This window comes from Primulina tabacum, chromosome 2 (assembly GCF_025594145.1).
Source record: "Primulina tabacum isolate GXHZ01 chromosome 2, ASM2559414v2, whole genome shotgun sequence".
Taxonomy (NCBI): domain Eukaryota; kingdom Viridiplantae; phylum Streptophyta; class Magnoliopsida; order Lamiales; family Gesneriaceae; genus Primulina; species Primulina tabacum.
The window spans coordinates 53,513,392-53,539,344 of NC_134551.1; the positions used below are offsets into that span (position 1 = coordinate 53,513,392).

General features: G+C 36.8%; 5 protein-coding genes and 1 long non-coding RNA gene across 8 annotated transcripts; 1 reads left to right on the plus strand and 5 right to left on the minus strand.

Annotated features, from left to right (window-relative positions):
* Positions 1 to 48: 48 nt before the first annotated feature.
* On the plus strand, positions 49 to 2,379 carry LOC142536983 (single myb histone 1-like). The gene is made up of 5 exons (XM_075642493.1): positions 49 to 181; positions 577 to 860; positions 1,186 to 1,269; positions 1,335 to 1,665; positions 2,105 to 2,379. The coding sequence occupies exons 2-5, from the start codon at positions 582 to 584 to the stop codon at positions 2,119 to 2,121; spliced, it is 711 nt and encodes a 236-aa protein (XP_075498608.1). The 5' UTR covers positions 49 to 181; positions 577 to 581; the 3' UTR covers positions 2,122 to 2,379.
* A 1,018-nt stretch (positions 2,380 to 3,397) lies between these two features.
* On the minus strand, positions 3,398 to 4,207 carry LOC142538081 (uncharacterized). Its single transcript, XM_075643522.1, has one exon. The coding sequence runs from the start codon at positions 4,042 to 4,044 to the stop codon at positions 3,553 to 3,555; it is 492 nt and encodes a 163-aa protein (XP_075499637.1). The 5' UTR covers positions 4,045 to 4,207; the 3' UTR covers positions 3,398 to 3,552.
* Positions 4,208 to 5,443: 1,236 nt separating this feature from the next.
* Positions 5,444 to 7,083, minus strand: LOC142538082 (protein SHORT-ROOT-like). The gene has a single exon (XM_075643523.1). It carries the CDS (start codon positions 7,028 to 7,030, stop codon positions 5,522 to 5,524), a length of 1,509 nt encoding a protein of 502 aa, XP_075499638.1. The 5' UTR covers positions 7,031 to 7,083; the 3' UTR covers positions 5,444 to 5,521.
* Positions 7,084 to 11,162: 4,079 nt separating this feature from the next.
* LOC142536984 (peptidyl-prolyl cis-trans isomerase CYP65) lies at positions 11,163 to 16,441 on the minus strand. 3 transcript variants are annotated; one of them, XM_075642494.1, is made up of 11 exons: positions 16,185 to 16,441; positions 16,031 to 16,093; positions 15,827 to 15,930; positions 14,576 to 14,667; positions 14,405 to 14,494; positions 14,222 to 14,297; positions 13,753 to 14,120; positions 12,445 to 12,701; positions 12,067 to 12,355; positions 11,806 to 11,916; positions 11,163 to 11,684 (listed from the first exon to the last, which is right to left on the minus strand). In XM_075642494.1, exons 1-11 carry the CDS (start codon positions 16,310 to 16,312, stop codon positions 11,475 to 11,477), a joined length of 1,788 nt encoding a protein of 595 aa, XP_075498609.1. In that variant the 5' UTR covers positions 16,313 to 16,441; the 3' UTR covers positions 11,163 to 11,474. The 3 variants fall into 3 exon arrangements, with proteins under 3 accessions (XP_075498609.1, XP_075498610.1, XP_075498611.1); XM_075642495.1 differs by having other exon boundaries at positions 16,181 to 16,320; XM_075642496.1 differs by having other exon boundaries at positions 16,014 to 16,093; positions 16,181 to 16,320.
* Positions 16,442 to 20,464: 4,023 nt separating this feature from the next.
* LOC142536985 (BTB/POZ domain-containing protein At3g49900-like) lies at positions 20,465 to 23,385 on the minus strand. The gene is made up of 4 exons (XM_075642498.1): positions 23,033 to 23,385; positions 22,848 to 22,920; positions 21,554 to 22,072; positions 20,465 to 21,322 (listed from the first exon to the last, which is right to left on the minus strand). Exons 1-4 carry the CDS (start codon positions 23,179 to 23,181, stop codon positions 20,573 to 20,575), a joined length of 1,491 nt encoding a protein of 496 aa, XP_075498613.1. The 5' UTR covers positions 23,182 to 23,385; the 3' UTR covers positions 20,465 to 20,572.
* Positions 23,386 to 24,939: 1,554 nt separating this feature from the next.
* Positions 24,940 to 25,472, minus strand: LOC142538083 (uncharacterized). Its single transcript, XR_012818641.1, has 2 exons — positions 25,275 to 25,472; positions 24,940 to 25,048 (listed from the first exon to the last, which is right to left on the minus strand). It is a non-coding gene; the product is annotated as an uncharacterized LOC142538083 (long non-coding RNA).
* Positions 25,473 to 25,953: the final 481 nt, after the last annotated feature.

The following is a 25,953-nucleotide window of genomic DNA, read 5'->3' on the forward strand; positions in this document are numbered from 1 at the left end:
TCTACAGATGATTTGTTTGTGAAACTTCTTGGCTTCTGGTAATGGGTGCTCCGAAGCAGAAATGGACATCAGAAGAAGAAGCGGCTCTTAAAGCAGGCATTCAACAGTATGGGGTGGGAAAATGGAGTACCATCCTTAAAGATGTTGAATTTAGTAGAGTTTTGAGATCTCGTTCCTGAAGGTAAAAAATAATTCCTTTTCTGCTACGTGGCAATCAAGGGTGGACCTCAGAATTGAGGAGAGAGGGGCTGGGCAGAAATGAAGGATGATCTGAAGCATTGAGCGTGAAATTTGAAGTTACGCATAAAAATTTATTTAATTTTTTTCGTTGCTAGCGATGGTCTATCCCCCTCGTTGCATCCACCTGTTTTGTCAATTTAAGAAAGATCATTATTGAGCTGGAAAACTCTTATTTTGAATAAACAAAAAATGCCCATTGTTGTCTGATGTAGCGTGTGAACCGTGAAATAACAAGAACCATTATTACCTAGTTTTATTATTTGTTATGAATAACATAGGAATTGTTCTCTCTATTTGTAAATATTTTTTTCATGTCTGTGTTCACTTGTGGAGCAGGACAAATGGGATTGGGGTCTAGGCATAGGGCTAGGACCACACATAAAAAGAATCAATTGATTCCCAAGCGTGAAGAAGAAGAAGAAGGCACCAGTCAAAGCTTGGTAATTGAGAAGGATTATGGAGTGCTTTATGGAACTCCCGTCACACAATGTCAAGAAAAATTCCAGGCTTCTGTTTCCACAAAACAGATGTCAAGCCTGGATGATCTTATATTGGAGGCTGTAACAAAGTTGAAGGAACCTCGAGGATCTAGTCGACATTCAATAGCTGAGTACATAGAGGTATTATTGTCATCCGATGAATAAAAAAATAAGATGGCAGTAAATGGAATTGTTGCTTGATTTATATTAGCTAAAGTTTAAGGAGAATTGAAGTTTTGGCTCGTATCACCCTTCTGAATTTTGTGTCAATATATTGCAATCCCAAGTCTATTATGGCTTATAAGGTTCCCACCTAGTAGAATAGTCTTTTTGGACGTGGAGTATGCTCTTCACCCTTGCTAACATAATGCCTCCCAAAACATGATTTTTCAAGATAGTTGTCACTTCTGTCTATCCACTATGGTTGTGCCTCTTTCAAATTCTGATATTTATGTTTGTGTGATAGGAGCATCACTGGACACCTCCAGACTTTGAAAGTACCTTGGCTAGACATTTGAAACTTTTGACTGAAAATAGACGGTTGGTTAAGGTACTTCTTTCAAGAAAAGATTTGGCCAGTTTTCTTGTTTCAAATCATAATCTAATATTGGACAGGTGAGGAATCTCTACAGAATCGCACCATGGTCGTCAGGGGAAGACCCTACTTTGATGCATGCAAATGGAGCAAAGAAGAATCTTTCGGATGCTGGTAAAGATGGTCTTGTGATTCTTACTAAAGCCCAGATTGACGCGGACCTGGAGAAGATGAAGAGCATGACTGCTAAAGAGGCTGCTGCAGCTGCTGCACAAGCTGTTGCGGAAGCGGAAGCTGCAATTGCAGTAGCTGAGGCAGCTGTCATGGAAGCAGAAGAGGCTGAGGCGGAGGCAGCACACTGTGTTGCTGATGCAGCTCAGAAGGCGCTGAATTGTGACATATCCGGGTTTGGTAAAGTCAATACTTGAATTTGAGCACTTGCTATGATACTCTATATGCTATCATAAACTTAATTCATAGCATGTATGACTTTGGGCCCAATTTACACTGATCGACAACACATTTGGAGGTAGTTTGTAGCACTTTGGGCTTTCTAAAATCATGTTGGCATGAATACAAGTTCAAATGTTCAAAAGGCTGGCCGATTGACTGTTTTCAATTTCTGATTCTTGGTGAACTCAATCTATCCCTTTCCTAGAGTGTGACTTTCGGGTTCTACCATTAGTTTAAAAAAATTGTAAAATTTGTTTCCCTGATCTCTGGGAGAAAAACATTTCGTGCGACATTCAGTTTGGAAGTTGTAACTACTGCAATTTTTGGTAAGTTTGGTTTGCATGTTATCCTGTAAACTATTTCTTTATCTGATAGCCCTTTTTTCTTTCATGTGCAGAGATCAAGTGGCAATAATTACTGAGTGCATTCCCGATATGAGGCAGGGTAATTCATTCAGTTAAGTCTTGATATCATTGTGCTAGTCTTTTGCGACCATGTTCCTACAATATAATTAAGTAGCAGAAATGTAAATCGAAACTATATTTGTCTCGTAAATAGTTTGAGTTCATCAAATTTATTCCTACCAAGGTTGATATTAGAGTACCTTGTTAGTCTTGTTAAGAGTCTAATGACACTACAGGCCGTGATAAAACATTTATTTCATTCATAATATGCACTAAGCTTGTCTCCAGCATGGTTTGATCGGATAGAACAAGCCATTATTGTCAGCTGCATGATTTTGTCGAATAAAAAGAACTATATACAGCTAGTTGTGCGCCATTGACTCTTTGCAATCTCAGAATTGGCAAATGCTATTTGAATAATTATGAATACTATCGTAAATTCATAAAAATATGCTGTCAGCACGAAGAAAGGGGACAAAACTCTCTCACATGTTCAACTTCTATCGACCTTATGTTTATTAGGAAAATAGTTTATTTTTGGCATCAAAATTTCACTTTCACATGAATCTTAATGTTAAAGCCTAAACAAGTTACCTAGTTTGACAATCATGGAGAAGGTCATGGTTTCGTGACCATGATCTGAATTAGCTGCATGTGAAAACATTTAGGTTCATCAGCTCTCAAAATCTCAGTTTCCAATTTTCGGAAATAAATGGACGTACTCCTTGAGAATGATCCGGTTGGACAAGTCTGCTGCTATCAGGCGGAGCACAAAAGTAGGATAATTCTATCACACAACTTTCTGTACAGGACATTCACATAGTGTGCAACATAGTTTACCATGACGCCCAAGATATACATAGAAATACCTTATCTTGTCAAAGACTAGCTTGGTATAAAGAAAATGAAAACAGAGAGCGAGAACATTGGATCAGAACTCTACATTCCCCCTCTGTTATACCTGTCGACCCCTTTCATGATGCTCTTGGATGTTCTAAAAGAGTCAAACGTAAGAAAAAGAAAACAACTGGGAATTACCTCAGACTGCAACATGAACAATGGGCTTCCCTAATCACGCTACCCGACTCAAAAACACTAAAATGATTAAGCAGGAAAGCAAAATATTCTCCATCTTGTTTAAGTGAACCGTATCCCAATGTGGGAACATGAGATGTCGAATAGAACAATTTCATGATACAGATTATCAAAGCCGTATATGCATCATTAGAGTCTCGAGAAAAAAAGAACCAAGATACAATACTTAGCAACCAAAGAAACTCAATATATATTCCACCGGCTTTCTCTTATCATTAGTGCACGCCTCATAATTCATTCAAAAAAAATTCAATTGCTTTATGAAACACAACCCGTCTGATTCTACATTAGCAGGACAACAAAATTAACACCTTTATGCCTAAACTGCAAACGATATCGTTTTATGTCATTCCAATACCGCGGTGGCACCAACTTCTTTGAGCTTCTCTACAATCTTCTCAGCCTCCTCTTTGGAAACCCCCTTCTTAACCACCACCGGGGACTTCTCGACCAAATCCTTAGCCTCTTTAAGACCCAAATCAGTAAACCCTCTTACCTCCTTAATCACCTTAAGCTTTGCCGCGGGGTCAAATTTCTCCAATTTCACATCGAACGCTGTTTTCTCTTTAGCCGCATCAGTGGCGGCGGATGATCCACCAGCGGCCGCCGAAGGGGACTGCAATCCGGATGCGGATGGCGCCGGACCGTATCGATGTAAACCCATTTTGTGGCGTAACAGGATGACGTAATCATGACGTTCGATCTTGTCGAGATTCAAGAGCTCGTCGGCGATTCGTTCGAGCTTCTGGGTCCGTGATTCAGTGGCGGCGCAGAGTGTACGGAAGAAGAGTGTTCGGGCAAGGGGCTTGGAATGTATTTTCGAGACGACGGAGGACATAATGGGAAGATAGTGTTGGATGCGTTATCTAGAGTAGCATCTGAAAAAGATTGGAGCGACGGAGAAGATTTATTAGGGTTTTAAATCAACGAGGCAGAAGAAGCAGATTTAGGTTGGATCAATTCTTTTGCTAATCACAATTAACCATCAAAAAATTTCGAAATGGTTTGCCAAAAACCTCATTTGCAATGGATGAATTGAATTGAAATTATATATTTAGATTACTTAACACAAATAGATTGATTTTGAAATTTATGATACTTAATTTAAAATATGATATAAAAATTATTGTCTTATTTTTCTAAAAATAAAATAAAAAATATATTTGAAATTCATGAAAAACTATAAAATGGTCAAATATCTAAATGTCGTGGGTTCAAATCTTAATTTGTGTAGATGGTAGGAAATTCTGTTGATTGAGGTTAAAAAAAATTAGTAGGTCTCTTATTAGACGGTCTCACAGATCTTTATCTGTGAGACGGGTTGATACTATCGATATTCACAATAAAAAATAATACTCTTAGCATAAAAAGTAATATTTTTTCATGGATGACCAAATAAGATATCTGTCTCACAAAATACGCTCCGTGAGACCGTCTCACTCAAGTTTTTGCTAAAAAAAAATATACTGAAATGATACTTTTCAATTTAGTTAAATAACTATGAAGTTATTATTTATAAAATATAATCAAAGTTATGATAATTTATAATTAAATGTTTAATCAACTTTTCTGAGCAAGCTTTTATTTTTGTCCCAATTATAACTTGGTCACGGCCCAGCCCAAGGGCATGCAAAAATTGAATTTTCGAAAATATACAATAAGATATTACATGGCCCCAATCCGTAGTCTACTCTGGAAGTGCACTTTTTCCACAAGCAAAATAACTGGAAATATACAATAACAGGTTCTTTTCAACTTGCTTCCACAAACAATGTGGGAAATAATAGACAGTACCTGTCAACCTTCAAATCCAAGAAATCAAAGACTGAAATCAATATATCGAAGAATCCCCATAAAGGGAACTGTATTATTATAAAGAAGTTATTCTACAATCTGAAAAAAGGATGAAAGAGACAGTGGGTGGAAAAATGCAGACAAGGAGGGGGCAAGTCTCATCAGAAGATAAAGATGTGAACCATTAAAAGAAGAAGGCAAGAAAGTAAATAACATTTGCACAGATTTCCGAAAACGCTCGTCTATTTCACTGATCTTCACAAATGTTTTTTTTCCTTTTCTTACGTCTTCTCAACAATCCTAGGACCACTTCCATTTAATCAATTGGTTAAGACACTAGCATTAACTAAACTAATTAATATTGTGGCAAAGACAAACAAAGGATGACTTACGAGAAAACTGTTCCATCTTCCTGTTCTTCTACAAGAAAATATTTTCATCGATTGCATGCACTTAATTCTCGCACGAGGCATGTGCTCAAAACAACATATTACATTTACACGCGCTATTTCTGATAGTCATCAAGGCTTCCATGCACTAGCCCACACCACCGGCTGATCCTTCCAAGAAAGGAATATTCCGGGGGAATCCGAGCACGGAACTATCGACCATCCCTCTCTATACCTCCTCAACAATGCGCGCACATCAGCACAAATTTCTTCATTGAATGAAACCGGTCTAAAATCACCGCGTTGCAGGCGGTGTGACCACCGAGCCGCCGTCTCCCGCCTCTCCACTGACTCCGTCGGTGGACAAGCTATCAGGTCCGTTACAGCTGTCCCGGCTGCCTGTTCCAGCCTCAAACGTTCGTTACTTGTTCTTGGGAAGCTCTCATCCAAGGCCTCAAAGTAAACCCTAAAAAAACGTAAAATTTCTTGAAAACTCCTTGGAAAATCATCCTCATCTACATCCACATCAAGATCAGCTTCTTCTTCAACAACTGTAACAATTCTAGGATGCAGCATCCTGAACATGGACATTACAAAATCCCTATGATTACCACCTGTTGTTACAGAATGTAATTTACCTACACAATTTACGGCTAGGGCTTCGTCTTCTTTGACTTCTAATTCTGCTAAATTCAGTTCGGATAAGTCGCCTGCAAGATGTACGACGTTGAACTCAAAGGGCACGCCCATGAGTCTCGCGAACTTTTCCATCCTGCTTCTTATCTCCTTCATCACCCTCTGCACCCCTGTGCCGCCAGATTTTGTAGTCAAGATAGTGGTAAGCCTCAGATGTGGAGTTTCTTGTGTGCGCGTGGCTATGGCTTCAAGAAGAGTAGGCCACTGCGTACTGAAGGTGTTGCTGATGTCAATTATGTGAAATTTGCTTTCACCTTCAAAAGAGTTAATTATGGCAGCGTTACAAAAGACATGACCGAACGTAGTCCAAGGGCTAACTTCTTGAAATTTTAAGACCACTTTTCTTGTAGACTCGAAAGAACAATTCTTTTCCAATGCCGATATCATTGTCCGATACGTACGCTCACCGGAATCCGTCATGCGGCAGAACAAGGCATGGAGAAAGTAAAAAGCCAGCTTTTGATCGACATCACCGTATGGCGAGCTAAGCTCGTTGAGCATCCACATGAGTTGCTGCACTCGACCAGTGTTTCTATGTGCAACAGCTTTCGCTGTTTCCAAGAGAATATCAGAAGCCCACTTACCATTTTGCCCAGAAAGTGAGGCTGCAAATTCAAGACTTAAATCACGTGCCGCAGAGTAACTGTTAGAGAGTTTATCAGTGAGTGGGCCGTACGCATGGTTTTCGGAAGGGGTGGCACCGCCAGTGGACGTGGTTGGCATGGTGGTGTTGGACGTTTGCTGCTGTTGTTGGTGGTGGTAAGGATCGTAGTATCTGGAAGAAAAGGAGGAGAAATCTTCATCATCCATGAAAATGTTATAGCATTCTTCTTCTTGATCTTGATGATGTAGGTATTGTTTAGAAGATCTAGAGCCACCGAAAGTTCTGCTGGAGTTGAAGGATCGATCAGATTGGAGGCTTTCTAGTCGAAACAAAGTATCCATCTAATGTACAGACCTAATTAACATGAAAATAAAAATTGAATCTTTGTTTCAATTGGTAATTGTACGTGCTTGTTAAAGTGGAAGAGAGAGAAATATATATGGAGTTGTTTGCTTTTTCTTAACTTTGAAATGGGTATATATTGAGGGGTTGAATCAAGTAGAGGATCTTGAAGAATTTGAAATCTTTTTTTTTTTTTTTTTGGAATCTTGTTAACTAGCTGAGATTTTGGATGGAGGGAGTAATAAATCCAATAATTTAGAGTTTAGAGAGTTAGGGATAGACTAGTGGGGTTAACAATTTTTTTTGCTACGCTAACTTTATCTATTTTAGATTGGTCCACAGTAGTTTTCGAATTTTAGTTTTGATATACCTAATTTTCAATCATATTTCGTATAAATGTTCATGTGAAATGAGAAAATGCTGATGTGACTTTATAAATATTGACACGACATCGAAACTTGATGACTTATTTGCTTACATGTTAGTAATTTGACCAAAATAGCTAAAAATAAAAATTAATGTGAAAAAACAAAAATTTACTTAGTAAATAAAACTCAAAATTGATCAAGATAAAGATGATTGAGCGACTTGATATTTTGATATTATCACCACAAAGAGAAGCTTTCGAATTTGATTGTTCTCGTTCCAAAAGCTATACCGTTCATTTCATTCTTGACTCATTACATCCATAAATCCAACGAAGCATGCTGTTATGTTATTAGTGTAGGGTATTAGTTGAGAAAAAATTTGTGTGAGACGGTCTCACGTGTCGTATTTTGTGAGACAGATATCTTATTTGGATCATCCATGAAAATATATTACTTTTTGTGCTAAGAGTATTACCTTTTATTGTGAATATCGGTAGGGTTGACTCGTCTTACAGATAAAGATTCGTGAGACCATGTCACAAAAACCTACTCGTTGATTGAATTCCAAATTCGGATTCATCATCTATATCAAGGTAGTTTTAGTATTTTACAAGATGATATCATATCTTATTTTAAATTTATAATAAGAAACCAAAATCATATAACAATAAATTATTTCTAAAAAAAAATTAAATGATGATGTCATATCTTATTTAAAAGATATTATAAATAACCAAAATCATGTAACAATGATTTATATTTTTAAATGTTTATTTATCCTTTGTGTTTACCATACTAGAAAGTTTCCTTTCCTGCTATAATTCAAGATAATCAACCACCGTTTTTCTGAATATGCAAGTCTCCGCCGTACTATCTCTATCGAAAAGATTTTAGTTTCGATGAGCCATCCCCTTTCTCGCCACCAGTGGCAAAGGAGGAGCGGCTGGACGGCCCATCGAACATATGTCACCGTCGCTGCAAACTCCTCCTCTTAGTCCACTTTCTGAGAGAGAAAACGGGATGATTGCACGGAAGAAAAAATCAAGATCCCTTTTCTGTATGCGTGGAAGTGAAGGATGAGCCGTCCCCTCTGCCGCCACAAGTGGTGGAAGAGGAGAGCAGACTCGAAAAGATGTCATCGCCGCTGCCGCCACTTCCTCTTCCACTTTTTGAAACTAATAACGGAGAAGCAATGCTGGAGGATGTGCGGGTGCACTCTCTTGTCCCCACGAAGCAGCATGCAGGGGATGTTACCGCTGCCATATCTTCCACTTTCTGGGGCAAAAAGTGGAGTAAGTATGGAGCTTTTTGCGAAGGTTTCTACTGCTGTGTGCTTGTCTCAGGGACGGAGCATCATCAAGGGAACGCAACCATCACCACCTCTTTGTCACGTGCTGTTTCTTTATATCCGACACCGTCCAACACACGGGCAATCTTCTCAAAAAGATGCTTGAGTAAGTCTTAATCAAATAAGAGTACAAGAGAAATCAATATCTTTATATCCGAGCACCGTGGGAAGCCTTAATCAAACAAGAGTACAAGAGAAATCAACACGGATTTGGAAAGAAAATGTATAGTTTCTAATGTACAATAGGAAGATTCTAGAATGCTTTACTCTATGCACAACTACATGAGTCTAGATTATTCCAAGTTGTTACAATACTCTAGATTAATACAATCACAAAATACTCATGAATATTCTAGATCCTGCAACAAGATTCTAGGATGATCAAGACACTTCAGGAACAACCTAGACGAATTCACTTGCTTCTACAAAACTAGTGAGTGTTTCGGAACCTTCTAAACTTTTCTTACTTCATGTGGGCTAAAACATGATAGATATTTCCAGATTTAACTTAGTCTCTTGCAAGCATTTCCCGTTGACTCGCGTGTCAAGTTCTAATCCATGACATCTTCCTCTTATTCCCATCAAACAACAGAATCGAGATTGCATGGTCCCGTCAGAATTGACATCACCACCTCCAGTTCAAATTGAAAGAAGCGGAGAAATATCCTCTCAGCAGCTGTATTTGGCCAAGCAGCGGAAGATGATCAATGAGCAGAAGTTGAAACAAGGCTTTCAAAAGACTTTCCAAAATCAATTTGCCTTGTTAGACATGGAAAAGGAGGATACATGGCTTCCTTCACAGCCACCGGGCAGAGCCGCGTCTGTTCCACTTCCGAAACGTAAATAGAGACGAAGGTGTAAATGTTTCGATAGGGTTGATCAAAATGAGAGGACGAGGAGAATGGCATCCTGGAAAAAATAACCAAGTCCTCAAGTTTTTTGGTCTTTGTTATAACTTTGTCATGCATTTGTCCCTTTGGAAAATAGATATTTAGGTTTTGTAGTTTTTGCAGGTTTGATTATAGATTTTTTTTTAGGTTTGGTGATAAATGCATCAAATAGAAGGCAATATATCGTGCTAGTTGTGTACAAATCTCGTCTAAGTTTGTCTATTTTTTTCCTTATTTTGGGAATCAATTAAGTGGTTTTGGGTTATTTTCTTAATTGTTTTCTGTTATAAAATTGTATGTGTGAAACATTAAAGGATTACATATTTAAAATTCTAACTCTCTCCATTTCACTAACTTGACCAATGTGAGACAATTGTACATTCAAAGTTCAACAAATTAACCGAATTCAAATTCGCGAACTTACGAGTTGAATATCCATAATATCGAGCTCAATAACTTTAATTAACAATTTCGAACGAGTTTTAAACCGAACGAAATTTCAATTAGCTCCCAAACGGTTTGATTCATTCACGTCGTGTTAGAGATTCTACATATACATTCATTCACACTTTTCTACATATACATTCATTCACACTTAATAGTACATTACATTCTTTAATTAATTGTTTATGCAACCAAATACCGTCAGTTGTTTCCACCTACCGTCGTCGAACGTAAGCCGCCAATCTTTTCTTATATTCCTGGTGTTTGTAGCAGTAATATTTATTTATTTATTTATTTTGTGACGTCAATTAGACTCGGGGCTAACAATGTGATGGTGTGAGAACATATATTTATCATCATTTAATAGAACAGGTATTAGAATGACTACCTCCTATATATTTAAACAAACTCATAAAAAAAATTGCAAAATAGATAAATAAAATGAATCTTAACTTACTAAATTTTATCACAATTAAAAGTCAGTCACACAACTCGTGCTCTGAAATCGCTAGGATATTATTAATGATCGATAAAAATAAGATTTTATAGCACAAGAAACTGGAAACTCCAGCTTAAAAATATCGTTCTTTTTCTGGCCGTTATGGAATCAAGCATATTAGCATTCACGTGGTCACTACTTTAACTTGCAAAGGGAGCTAAACAGAACCACCTTTCGGTGATCTATGCCAAATGGGGGAAGCATATTAATGAAGCAATGGATCACATATAACTCTAAAACCAGAACACTACAGATTTTTCTGACAGATTTCAGCAAGAAAATGATGTTCAAGACCAGGCATATACTAATTTCAACAACCAATTATAGCCTGAGAGTTAAAAGTGTGATTGAGCAATTACAGGAACATAGAAACCATGTTCTCGATAAATGATGGAATAAGGAAATTAGAGGTTCGCAATGTGAGGAGACACAATACAGTAGGGAAATGAGTCAGTCTGCTCTATCCAAAGTTCAAATATGATTAAAAGTATCCTATCAAATCAAAGTAGAGAGTCAAAAACATGGATTTTCTCGGTGCTACATATTTTTCCTGTTATTGAATTCTGCATTAAATCACCAAGATTACGCAAGGATGGGTAAGTCGTGGTATTAAGCAAAACCACTACATCTTAGTCCCTAAACAGCACCAGTAACAATCATGGAATTCGCGTTCTGAGGTAACTCTTCAAAAGTTTACAGTGATAAATTACACAAATTTTATTCGGTGATGAAAAGGTCATTAGAGAGATATTACAATATCTCAAAACTGTTATTTTAAATGCAGACGTAACGACTAAAATCTAAGCTATCAACCCTTTTCTCCAGCTTCTCTTCCAAGGTGTCACATTTTTTAAAGTCAATGGAGACAGATAAATAACACAAATTAAGGAAATCCTACCAAGCAGAAAAATCTTTAAGTTCTCCAGTTGACTTGCCAAATTTTCTCTTCTTTACAGCAGACCCAGCAAGCACATCACTATCTAGGGTGGTGACAGATGCAGCTGGAGCAATCATTGCCTTCAAGTACTTTCCAACACCGTCACCCGCAGCAGGAGTTTCTGCTGTTCTCGTACCAGGATTACTGTACCATGAGCCTATCTTATCCTGAAAGTATTCCAAAAAAACATGTTGAAAACAAAACAAAAAAGTTGTCATTTGAAAATTGAAGAAAAAGTCATTTCATCATGAAATGACAATCACTGCAACAAGACAATCATAGACTAACATTTTCTTCGTCGTCAGCAGCGGTCTTCTCTTTACCGGTGTTTTCTTCCTCGTCATCAGATTCTGTGTAAGGATTAACATATACTTCAACACCTATAATCTTGATTTCTTCCTGAAAAGGCAACAGGAAAAGCGGAAATAGAAGCTCAAAACCAAGAACGTAACAACCGGAAAAATTAACGTTGAGCATCCACACAAAGGTTAAAACAGCAAATTAGGGACTGAAGGCGAGAACAGATAATAAGAAAGTAAGATTACAAACCAAAGGACGGTCATCATCATCAACAGGTACTTTTTCCAACGCTGAAAGGGTAGTCAACCCTCCAACGACCATTCCAAAAACTGTGTGCTTGAAGTTCAAATGATTTGCAGATTTGTACAATATAAAAAACTGTGAACCATTTGTGTGAGGACCTGAGTTTGCCATACTAACAACACCTCTCCCAGAATGAACTAATTTGGAGTTAAGTTCATCTTTGAAGGGCTTTCCCCAAATTGACTCGCCTCCTCTCCCAGTCCCAGTAGGATCACCGCCCTGAATCATGAAGTTCCTACTCATTGGGTACAGCATTAGTTAATATTAAAGTCCTAAGAGTAAAAGAAAAATTTAGAAGGGTTGTTGAATGATTATTTCAAGTACCTAATATTTCTGTGAAAAACTACTCCATTGTAATAACCTCGTTCACACAGAGTGATGAAGTTCTCACATGTCCTTGGAGTAATATCACAATGCAGCTCAATGTTCAAATCACCATGTGTAGTTTGAACCCGGGCATAACCTTTCTTCTTGGGATTTTTCTCAACTTTAACATATTCATACTCATTTTGAGTCACGGGATCATACGAGGTAGAGGTGAAAGATCGTGAAGCAGCACCACTTGTGAAGCGACTTTTAACCTGGAATATTTTCAAGGAGTATCAAAGTTAATCATACCTCCTCTTAAGACAGTGCAAGCAAACTACATAAGAGGATAGCAAAGAAATGGCACTCTACTGATGGTAAGAAATATCAAATAAGTAATCTCATCAACAAAGAAAGAAAAAAATTAACATTTTAAAATATCTGGTTATTGATGAACAATCAAGTCAAAACTCAAGATAGAATGTTTTGATAGCTTGACAGTGCCCATGCATAGATGAAAAACAGCATTTATTACTTTTCATCTTGATCTCTGATTTCCCTATGCACAGCGTCAGATGCAATATTCACTAACGTTTTGAATTTTATGTGTAAAAAGGAAGATAGAACAAGAGCTGCATTTAACACTTCTAACTTCTTCCTTCGGTCTTCATCTTTTTACATGTTCGCACATAAATAATCAGAAAAGGCAGCATCTTAAAAATAAAAAGTAAGAACCCAAACAGCAAGCATAACTAAAGAACCCAATTCTTTCCCACACAAATTAAATGGTTGTGCATAGAATCAGCCAAGATTTTAGATCAGAGCATATACATATGTTTTTTAGCGCAAAGAGAAAACAACAATAACAACACACAATCCCTTATTTCATTGAATGGGGTCAGTTATATGGATCCTACTTCGTTATTGTGCTCTATCTCTTATTATTTCATCATCTATATTAAGATAATGCATATCATGCTCAATCGTTATTATCCAAGTCTTTTTTTGTAGCCTTCTTCGTCTATGGATACTAGTCATGGTCTCGCATCTCCTAACTCTATCGGTCGCATTTGTAAGAGTCTATACCATATCAGGTGTGCCTCCCTCAATTTTTCTTCGATAGACGCAACTCCAAACCTTTCTCTAATATACTTGTTTCTTAGCCTATCCATATCAGACGTGTCTCCATCATTTTTTCTTCAATAGGCGAAGATACTTGTTTCTTAGTCTACCCATTTTTGTATGTCCACACATCCACCTTATCATCATCATCTTTGAGATGCAAAGAGAACATAATATAAATGATTATCAAAAACCAAAACTAACCAGCTTTGCATTTACTGGTGCTCTTTCACCAGCCATGTGCATGGCTATTCGAGCAGCAGTTTTATCACCGGCATCAGATTTTGCAGCAGCCGCACTTCTTCCATGAACAGCAGCAGAAGCCGCATCTACTATACTGTATGTCTGCTTGGGCAATTCACCGCTCTTTGAGTCAGCGTTGTCCTTGATACGTGATCTTGCGGCTAAAATGGCAGCAAGGGCCGCCGCCCTTTCATTTTTTGCTTTGTTTCCGCCCCCACCATGTAATGCAATCTCCTTTGCTTTCTCGGTTCCGAGTTCTTTAAGCATTTGTTTGATATCCCCATTAATGTTTATGTTATAAGACGGATCGGACTCCATTTTCTTCAATTCTACCACAGGAGAAACATGATGGTTTAATATAATGTGGCAGCAACCAAGAAACAGGGAAGGCAGGCGTTTTAACAACAAAAAAAAAACTATAGAAACTAACCTTCATCGTCGATTTTTAAATTTTTCTTGACGTGATCAAAATCCACCAGAGTCTTGATATCAAGTGAATTGGGATTCTACTCATGAAAATCAGACACATACTGTTACCAACTCCAATCAATATTTAAATTTAATTAAAGATTTTATCAATTTGGTGAAAAACACGTGGTGCAACATATTCCACCTGAATGGTTATAAGGTCTTGCTTGGTGAATGGTTCATCGGTTAGAAGTTCCTTCCAGTTCTTGGTTTTGAGATTCAATTCCTTGATAGCCTAGGCAGCAACAATGACTTAATGAATGAACATATCAACAGGGAAAAGAGAAATTTTGTGAAAATCCAACAATGGGTGTACCTCATGACAGTACACATTTCCAGTGGTCTTCACAGCAACTATATGTGTGAACTCAGTAAAAACCTTGTTCAGGACCGGGCAATGATACTCTCCTGCGAAAAGAGAATAGTATTAAACCCACTATAATAAATGTGAAGTTTAAAACTTGAAGAAACCTGAAATTCTAATATTAGGAAATCACAGTTGAAATTTCCTAGAGTTCCTACTAGATTAGATAGTTTGGCTCATGTAATCTTTTCTTGAGCTTATTATCTACAACAATAGCAGGAGCAAACTTGGCTATATTCAAAACTACAGAACATATCCATGTACTGTGCCTAACAACCATACTAATTATGCTTCCCACCGAGGTTTGATACTATGCCCATCCACCACCGTAGTGTAAACAAGTTGAAACCGTGGAACTATGAGCTTGAGCTCGACTTCCAAATTTGAGCAGGAGCTAGAGCTTAAAAGACTCAAGATATTTACACTTAGCTTGCAATCAGAAGGTGCAAATATCAATACTTTAGCTTAGTCCATGAGCATGGTCATGAGTTTATGGATAAAAATTTATAATAAGTCCTGATTAAACAGAAACTTGTGTTAGAAAACTAAAAGGCTTACAAATAAGCTCACAAACAACCACTAAGTTTGAGCTCAAAGTTGCATCTTCAAAATACTCGAGCAGTCAAGCTTGAATCTTGTCAACTCAGCAAGATTGTGATCCAACTCCACCCACTTCACCAATCCCCAAACCCATATATCTTTTGCTCTTGTCGCCCAAAATCTCTTACTGTGTCCTCCATTCTCCTTTCTTCTCAGATATATACCACCATCACCACTAGCCACTAATACAGAAATCCCCATCTCAAACCCAGAGCAGGGTCCTCAAAGAACCATAAAAATGCCACAATCGAGGAATAGAAAGATAAAGTACCAGAGATAGATAGCAACATACAATGATTATGATAGGAACATAAAATTTAAACTCAAATAACTCAACGTTCAAGCAGCAGAGAAGTGAAATTTTAGCTGATAAGTCCATGCTAAAACTTATTTTTCAATTATTTTTCATATATAAATCATTTACAACTCTAAAAAACAGAGTGGATATCTAGCATTATCAAATAAAATTACAAGATTTAAACTGCCCGTATTTCATTCAAATAACCAAGAACAGGACATATTTCAACCACAATCTCCTCTGCAAAAATTTCAAACTTTAATAAGAAGGAAAACTCAAAACCAATGACATAACACATAATTTACCTTCAGAATTCCTGTGAAAAGTGAGAGGAATCAAATCCTCCTGCTTCAGCGGAGATCCAGTTACCGGATGTTTCCCATACTTCATGATGTACGGCATTATATACCTAAATCCAATGAAAATATCAACACCAGAGTTCCTCAACTTCAAATTCAAAAAACAAAAAGCAAGAGAAAGCAGAAGCTCCACCGCAGTAAATAACTAACATCGTCTCAAATACACTGCCATCTGCTGTGCAAACAGGGTCTTCAAACGGGGTAAACGTGAGACTGCAATAATCAATCAATTAATTAATCAATAAGCACCACTAAAATCACGCAAGCTATGCAATTGGGAGGCCAAAAAGAAAAGGATACTTGCGCGCAGCAATAGAAAGGAAGGCGTTTGAAGGGGATTCCGGTTTCTTTGGATTTGGCGCCCCCCCACTCGGTGGCCCACTCCGTTTTCGTTATGAACATCCGGTCTTTGCTGTGTTGCTTCTTACCCATCTTTGGCAATACTTCGGTTTCCCAGAAAATTGGATAGGATCAGGTTAGGTTAGGGTTTTAAGGGGGAGAGGATGGTTCAAAGCTGAGAGGATTTAGGTTTAATTTGGGAATAATTTGGTGATATCGTATACCATTATTATACATAAAATAGAACGAGTGTACCAATATATTATTTTGTATATTTTTATACAATTAAATTAAATAATTAATATAATTTAAAAATTAACATTTTCCATATCCGTGCTTATTAGAAAAAACGACGTGTGTTAAAAAATACGTACTCTTTAAGATATCACGTGGGATGTACCTAATGGATCAAGTTTCACCTGCTGAATTTGAATTGTTTGCAATGCTTGCTTGGGCAATTTGGAAAGAGATTTGTATTTTAAAACATAATAGCCATATTCCCAATAAATGTATTAAAGTTGAGTGGGTAATGTCATATCTTGAGTAATTTAGAACAGCTAGATGTGCTTGGAATTTAGCTTCAGGGGAGGTGCAGAATAGCAGGGATATGAGGTGGGTGCCTCCTCCGTTGGGGCAGTGGCGACTTGATGTCGATACTGGATTTAATGATAATGTTGGTAAATATAGCGTGGGTGCTGTGATTCGAAATCATTTTGGAATTATTTTTGTTGCCTCAGCCATAAGCATACGTAAACCAAGATCACTGTTGGAGGCAGAGCTCTCAGCTATTCATTTTGGTTTGATGCCCAGGTGATCCAATTTTTTTTGAAAAAATTTATAGGTAAATTTTGTATAATTTTAGAATAATATGATATTAGCCCGAGTATATAAATTTACAATATTAAAAATTTTAAAGATTAAAATTCTAGTCCGGGCGAAACCAGAGTGTTAAAGTAACTTTTCTGATGTTTGGGTCTTCTAGGACTCCCGCAGCAGTGAACACGAAGAAAAAGGAATTCCCAAATCCCAACAGATCAAACACTACCAAACTAAGGTATCACTTTGTTCACACCGATGCATCAAATATTATTTGCGGAAAATAAAAAGAAAAATTGAAGTTCGACATAGCACGGATCCCAGTTGTGCTACAATGCCAGGAGTATCACTAAGCTGAGTTCGTTCACGTCTTTATTTGACGATACGGTTAGCAAGAAAATCTAAAAATAGCATTTTTAGGATTTTTTTTACCCATTGCCTTATTTTATTGAGAACGTCGTTCAAGTGTTTGATTCTTGTTTTGGTTCTATGAGAATGGACATAAACCTTTTATTTCCCTCAGTGTTTGCGAGTGGAAAGCAATAGCACTATGGACAAGATCCTCGTGCATATTTAGTTAAAAGTAAACAGCACATTTGATAATGTTTCATTCAATCAATTATTTATTATTGCTTAACTATATTTTTTGAAATGTTTTTAAGATCCACCAAGAGATCACTGATGTTTTCTTGAAGATTGCAGGGGTGTGATTTTTTTCAATGTGTAAGATATTTCCAGTTTTGCTTAATATTATGATTCCAAGATAATTTATAAAATTCAGCTGTTTTGTCCGGTCTTAATAAACTACTAATATTATGAGTATGACTTCTGAGTAACATTTCAAAATTTGTTGAAAATTGTGGTCGCCCATTTCTCAAAAATGTTTGAATATTGTTGCCATCTATAATTATACTATGGAACCCTTAGAAAATGCATATTTAGGGTGTGCCAAATTGCATAATTCTCTTTATATAGTTATGCCTTTGGCGTCTCTTTGTCTATCTATGTTACAGGCGCGAAAGTTACTGGATGAGATATTGTATAAGACTCTCGAAGTGGTGGCAATTACAACTCACAATACTCCGGACAAAATTTCCACTCCGAGTGATGCTGGAGTTCGACTTTTTAAAAATGCTCCTCCTGGGATAGTTTTTTTATCACGTAGGTAAAGAGCTGCCTGACTATAAATTCTGCTGTTGGTTTCTGCTCACATTTCATTACAGTACCTTAAATTTGTCTACCTAGAGATGCTTGCTGGCTATCTTTGAAGTGCACTCCTTGATCATTTTCTTTTAGGAATTGTGAATTGTTTTTGTCGTTGTTGACTTGAATTTGATATTATAAGTTGTTTGTGTGACCAGATGAGCTTCATGGACCCCAAAAAAAACCAAAAATTCTCCCTGGAGAAGAGCTCAATGAAAAATCAAAGAAGGTGAGCTTTCTCTGATTTGGCAACAATTTTCAGAAGTTCGCTTCCCCCAAAAGTTTGAGCTCAATAGAAATTTTGACAACAAAAGGTTTTTGTTTTAACATGCCTCCTTGTATGTAGATCTGAAACCGAAAAAATATGTCCAGAATAATTATCCAACGTATACCAGTTCATGTGGTTTAGTATTGGGTAAGAAAGGCCCATAAAATTACCTACCCCTAATACCATCTTAATCAAATATAAAGGGGATTGTGCAGTAGGGTCTTGAACTTTTACATTATAGAGTTTTGTATTTTTTTTCCCGAAGCTCAATTTTTTGGAAGGTGGTGAAAACAATTAATTGATGCTTTACAACGAGTAACAGCCCAACTCCAGGTGAAAATTTTCATTTTGTTCGGCTTATTTTTTTCATTATTTTTTTGTATTTAAAGAAGCAACTGCAGTCTGCGGTTGTCGATGGGATGATATTGTTATTGCATCAAGGGTTCCATGCCAGAAGTCGTTGTCTAAACTTGAAGCTAGAGAAGCAGCAGCTAAGGCAGCCACAAAAAGAGAGGAAGAACAGGTAGCAGGGCTGAAAAGGATTAGAGGAGAAAGATGGCTTCCATTGGTAACCAGGGAGATGAGAGGGAACGCCCAAAATGGGAGATAGCATACTTTAATGGTCGCAGTACCTACTCCCTGTTCAAGATTTTTCCTAACCAGGTTTTGGAATGAGAAAAGAATGTTGAAGCTTATGCCAGGCTAAAGTTTGATTCAAGTATATTCTTGTAATTCATTAAACCAAAACAGGCTTTCATGATTGTTGTGTTGACACAACTATAGTTATACAAAATGCAAATGAGAGACACCATTTGTGATGGGGTTCTAATTTAGGATAAAGCTGAATAAAGGTAAAGAAAGTCGTGGGATGTAAGCTTTTTGATCGTATATGCAACTGATGTTTCTCGTGGTTATTCATCAGATTCCCCTCCATCTTCAACATAAAGATGTTGAGTGTTGAATAGCGTCCATGACATTCTTTTCCTTTTGCTCGTACTTCAGTTCTAAGCATTCAGAAATCGTGGCTCAGGTGGTAGATTAAGCTGTTTAGCCTTTTACTAGGGCGGGGTTGCTAGCCAAGCTGTGGATTGTCCGGAGCGCAGCATAGGAAATATAGGTAGTTGGCAAGATTATTGTTCTGCTGCCATTTTCATGCTTTGAGCTCCTTTGCTAGATCGTTCATCATGGCTATTATGCTTTGTGTTCTAACTACGACTGAAGTGGAATGGGTGTCAATTTTCTCAGATATTCTCTCGTTTTCAATTCAAGTAAGCACCCTGAATCTGAACATGGACCTATTGATGGATCATCTTTATCTTAAAAAATATCTCCAAATTTTATTTGTTAAATATAAGTCTATTCTAACCTCCTCCTATGTGTGTCGTGAGCCTAATCCTCTCGATTGAGAAAAATAAGCTACTTAAAACAAGCAAAAAAGTGCTGGGGTACACCTGAAAAATAGCTTATTCATCTTACTTTGGTTCCATATTCTCAAATAGCATTCTATGTGCATAGATTCTGGTTGGCGCAACTCACAATTTCTGACGAGTGTCCTTTATTACAGTCGATGTAAAATAAATCGAGTATGATGAAAAAATAGATACAATTTTGGCATGTAACTTAAAGGATGGTAGACATCGTGATCACAATTAATGAGTCATGAGGAGTCACTCACTCGTATCATTTTCGATAATAATTGCATGATTCAAGAACTGGAAACCGAACCACGAAGCTGACAGCCGTATCTAACCGCATCTCCTTTTCAAGAATTTAGTGAAGAAAGCGACGCTCCTTTGCAATTAGCTGCTTGAGCAATGCAGAGCTCGATCATGCATCAACTTACATGGACTAAACTTGTGCCCAACTCACAAATCATTTAAAGTTATGTATATATTTTTGAAGATTTGAAGATGAGGTTTGGAAAAAGTTCGAGATGTCAAGATATATGGTCCTTGGGATGAATCAAACCGTCAATTCAAGTAAACAAATACAGTTTTGTGGTTTATGCACACTGAATTCACACAAGGCTGGTCTAAATTAACCTACAACTGCCATTACCAGATTTCTTACACAGAAGAATTAGAACGAGAACGCCTGTGAAAAGCTTGATCCTTTCTTATGATAACAATTTCCTCGTTTCCACCACCTCCATTACCTGAATTTTCAACATTTCTTCCGAATTTCAGAGACCCTTTAGCGTCACACTTCTTCTTGGAAACCAAACTTCGTAACCGAAATGCACTCTTCAATCCATGCATTAATCTCTGACGAAGATTCTTTTCGACACTTCGAGCCCCCTCAGACGACTCCTCTGATGAAGAAGACCCTTCTGCCCCGATTCTACTCCCGATTCGAACACTTGACGCAGATATGGAACCAATTTGTCCCCTATCCACCTTGTTTCCCTCCGAACTGAAACGAAAACTGGCAGACCGACCCGAATTAATAATATTCATATTCTCCGCATCACTCAACAGCTTCCTCATGCCACTCAGCTCTTTCTCCAAGAACTGGATTCTCGAAGTTGTCGTGGTCATTGCGTTCTTGAGCTGAGTCACTTGGCGGAGTGCCACATCGCGTTTAAGGATGGCGCCAAGCGTGACTGGGTCTTTTGGTTGGTGACTTTTATGGGTTTGGTTGGATAAGATGGAGCGCCGAGTGTTCAGCTGCTCAACGAACATGGCTTGGACGACGAATCTGAGCGGCATTCTGGGATTCTGGACTGCGTGCATGAGGACTCGGTGGGATAGGATGCTACAGTCTATGTAGTTGCACATCCGGGTTTTCTGGTCCTCCGATACTGTTCTATCCTTCTCCTGCGTGGTAAACTACTAGCTCAAGCTCGGGACTTCGCATTGAGTCACTTCACATGCAAACAATAATGTACGACTAAAGCGGTTACTGTTGTTTTGCAGAGCTTAGGCTGTGAGAAAAATGATGCACGGCAAACATGCATCTATGGGGCAATTGAAATTTGCTTCATTGTTTCTCCAGAGGAATTAGAACAAATATTCTTTAAAAATAAAAATAAATTATTATAACTGTACCTTGATATAAAGGTCAATGATTCTGTAAAGAAGATCGTGACTTTCAGTCAAGCGTTGACTCATGGACTCCAAAACCAACTGCAAATCCTCAACATGCAATCTAGTAACGTGATCCAAACATGCCTCTTCGCCGTCAACTTCACCGATCAAACTCAACGCCTCAATGCATCTGCTAACAAGAGCCGCCGTCATCTCCACCTCCGGAAGCAGCGGAAAGCATGACCGCAACACGATGGAGGCGTACTCTTTGTTAACGGCAACAGCACGGCAGAAAAAGGCTTCCGTTTTCTGCTGCAAATTCTCGTCCCTCGGGCCGTGAACCTCCGTCATCTCCAGCAACTCCGCGACGGTACGGAGTGCGGCGACGTTGAACGGCGTTATGGCTATGTAAGATCCGTAACAGAAGTCCGTTACCAAGGCGAAGCATTCGGGCGTTATCTTTAACGGCGGATTGAGGGTTATTTCCGTCAATTTGCTGAGCTGCCGTTTCAAGTAGCCACTCCTCAGTATCAGGACTCGCTGCCATCGGGGAGGTAAGAGTAAATATGCCGCATTTAATTCGATGTAAGACAATTCATGGCACACTTATTTAGGTTAACGAACCAATTTTTTCTATGTTATTAATTTAATTTACATAGGGTTATTTATTATTTATTTATACAACTCTAATTTATATTAAATTAATATCAAATTTACGTAAATAAAATCAATATATGTCAAAAAATAAATAAACGGAAGGACTCATTTCAAATCTGCAATATAAATTCATTGAAGTTGTTTAAAAAATTTTGACTTTTCAAATTCAAAATGTTTCCCTTCATTTAGTTAATTTATTAATTAATAAATATAATGTATCATCACAAATTCAAATAAATCCATCTAAACACAACCTCAAAAGATCCAAATTATTGGTTTCATTACAATTTTAACCAAAAAAAATTTACTCCCTTTGTCAATTGGTGGATGTAAAAATGGCTCTTGTTTTACAAACCAACAACCTACAGATGACTGCCACTTTCCCTTGGAAAATTAAGTACATTTACTAAAAAATATACAGAAATTTCTGGTGGCAACATTTCCAGCAAAATATAGTAAATTATATTTACAAACACTCTTAAACCTAGTAATTTCCAACTTCGTGTCTCTTTTTAAAACTGTAAGAGATTATTTCCTTTCACCATCCATAGCCAAGATTAAGCTTAAAAATTATCATCACGACTCACAAGTCATAACGTTTTCCAAATAAGGAAAAATAGGGAATTGAAGGGAAAAAAAATAAGCCATAAAAACAGACCTTATGGAGGCGGAAAGAAGAATCCTGGACATGTATGACTACATCCGGATGCTGATTCACCCTACCAAATGACCTGAGACAAAAACAAAACACAGAAAACAAAAATAAAAATCTAACAAATCATCGAAAAGTGAGGCTCGAGAAGTGAAAGGCACAAATTTTTCGTTGTTTTGACTTTGTTTTACCAAGGTTTCTGGGTAGAAACATGTAGGATAGGCGAAGGGGTAGTTTCCTGAGAAGGTATAGTCGAATCCGCATCGTCATCTTCATCTTCTTCTTCATATATAGTTCCCACAATTCCCAACTCATTCCAACCCCTCAACCCCGCTTCCATCGTCTCTCTTGAAGAATACTTACATAAAATACTTATATATAAGAGAGAGAGAGAGAGATTTTGATAACAGAATGTATATGTATTTTTTGAAGGGTTTATGAGAGAGCGTGAAGAAGATATTGAGCGCCTGTTTGGTTTAGATTAGGGAGCTGGGGTTGGTACATTAATTGGTGGGCATGTGAAGAATCATAAATGCTGCGTTTTGTGATACATTTCATTCATTCACATTGTATATATTCATACATATTCTGGGGGAAACCCCCGGCCCCCTTCCTAGCAGTAAAGATAAATAAATATTTTTATAAATCTAAAAGATTTTTTAAAGTAGATAAGATAGTTATAACAAAGATACCAAATTTAAATGTGCGTATATATAGATATTATATATAATGGTGAAAAGAGTAGAAAATCGAATTACTCAACTGATATTATATTCGTCATTAAGACCTTCACGGGAAAATCGAATGCTATATCAATTGGCTATTTAAGAGGCCATCCATTTTGGGAGATTTTTCTGTAGTTATACATGTAGATAAATTAATCGTCAGATTATATTTTTTAATTCCCCTTTTTAAAGCATTTGTTGTGTATACATACATCACTTATCAAATATATGTACGTATATGATGCATATATAAAATAAATTGACACGCATGTTTGTTTACTCTCTTCTCTCTGTTTTTTGAGCAGGTCTCTTGTGAGACGATCTCATGAATCTTTATGTGTGAGACGAACCGACCTACCGATATTCACAATAAAAAGTAATACTCTTAGCATAAAAAGTAATATTTTTTCATGTATAAACCAAATAAAAGATCTGTCTCACAAAATACGACCCGTAAAACGTTCTCACACAAGTTTTTGACATGTTCTTTTACTTTTCATATAAATATTTCATCGATTTTTTTAATTTTTTTTTAAAAAAATACAATTTCCTCCGAATTATCGGATTAAGTCATTTTCTACATCAGATAAGGCATATCGATAATGCAGCGAGCAATGCATTTAAGACATGCAAATCTTTTATTGGACTTTTCTTAATATAAATACACGTATGCATGTATTTATAGATAATTTTACGTTTCACGTGTTAGCTTAGTAGTAGCATTTGAACAATTATAATTTTATTATTCATAATAAATTTTGTGAGACGGTCTTATAAGTCAATTTTGTGAGACTTGTCTCTTATTTGAATAATCCACGAAAAAATGTTATTATTTATTATTGTAAATATGAACAACGCTGATTGGTCTAACAGATAAACATATCTGAGATAGCTTCACAATAGACCTATTATTTATTATTAGACATTGACTTGATACAAGCTTTTACCTGAAAAAAATAAAGAAACAAAGTTTTAAGGTTTACAATGACAAGCTTCAAATTTTTTTTTTTGACGATTTAAATTAAAATTTGAACTTTGTAGTATGATAATAAGTGTGTTACGATGAATTACATGTTATTTACAACTTTCCTAATATTGTTCAAAAATTTATTTTTTATATTTAATTAAATAAACATAGAAAAATAAATTAATTTCAAACTGAAAAAAAAACCTAGTTCCCGAAAAATTCAGGATCCAAAAACAAGTTAATAATAGATTTTATTGGGCATCAAATTAGTATTAACATAAGCCCAAAAAACAAAAGGATTTCCTCCAGTTTTTTTATATACAATGGGGTGAGAAAATTTCTTATCTAATATTACTAAGTTCACAGCTGAGGATATTATGCAAACCATCGATTAATAGGTGAATCCGTTAATTTTTTTTGCTATTTTATTATGTTTTAATTTAATTGTTGGATTTATCAGAGGGAATATGATTGTGGCGGACTATGTATGTTTTCGTTGTAATTTGATTTTCTCTCTTAAATCTCGTTTCACCTGAAATTCTATGTTTTCGACTTACAAGGCCTTCGATGGGACCGTACATTTAATCTTTGAGTAATGATTACATATCATTACAAGTAAACGAGTTAAATTAGAATTTCATTGCCTTTTTAAACATTTGGTGAGCTCAGTTGGCTTTCCATGGATGTTTTCTCAGTTTTTTTAACGTGCATGTTTTTTTGTTTTCTCAATCGATATTCAACTTACGATTCTTCAAAGTACACGCCAAAGCCCCCCAATGCGACTCTCCTTGACTCTACTACACGCTAGGTGCTGTGGGAAAGAGGTTTCGGGGTTCTGGTTCCATGGCGTTTTTTGTTCAAATCGAATAAAATATTAAGAACATGATTATCATTGTTTTTTCTATGAATTATCCTTTAAAATTTACAAACATCAGTTCAATGTTATCTTAAAATATTTTATCTTAATTTGGAGTTATTTACACGTGTGAAAAAGGAACAATGTCTCAAGTTTCGTTGGCATTCCACGTTAATCGGGTAGGACTGGTGCCTCATTATTTTGTTCTACTCACCACTTTTAAACCAAATACCTGAACTGCAGGGAAGATTGTGATCATGTTATCACATGCATTTCTTTCACTGAACCCTTTCTATGAGTCTCGATAAATAGTACCCGTCTGTTTGTGATGCCTCGTAGTTGCACGCCCAAAATTTCAAACAAGTATGCGTATAGGCGGTAATGGGAGATTGGAATGTAATACGAGATCGGAATTAAACACGGGAAGTAGAGAAGAGACAAAGATCCGATGAATTAGGCATAGGGGGCAAAACGAAAATTGGAAGCTCAGATAGTGAAATCGCATTTTTTTTATGTTTGAAAATTAAAAATATATAAATTTATGTAAAAAATGCATGAAATGCT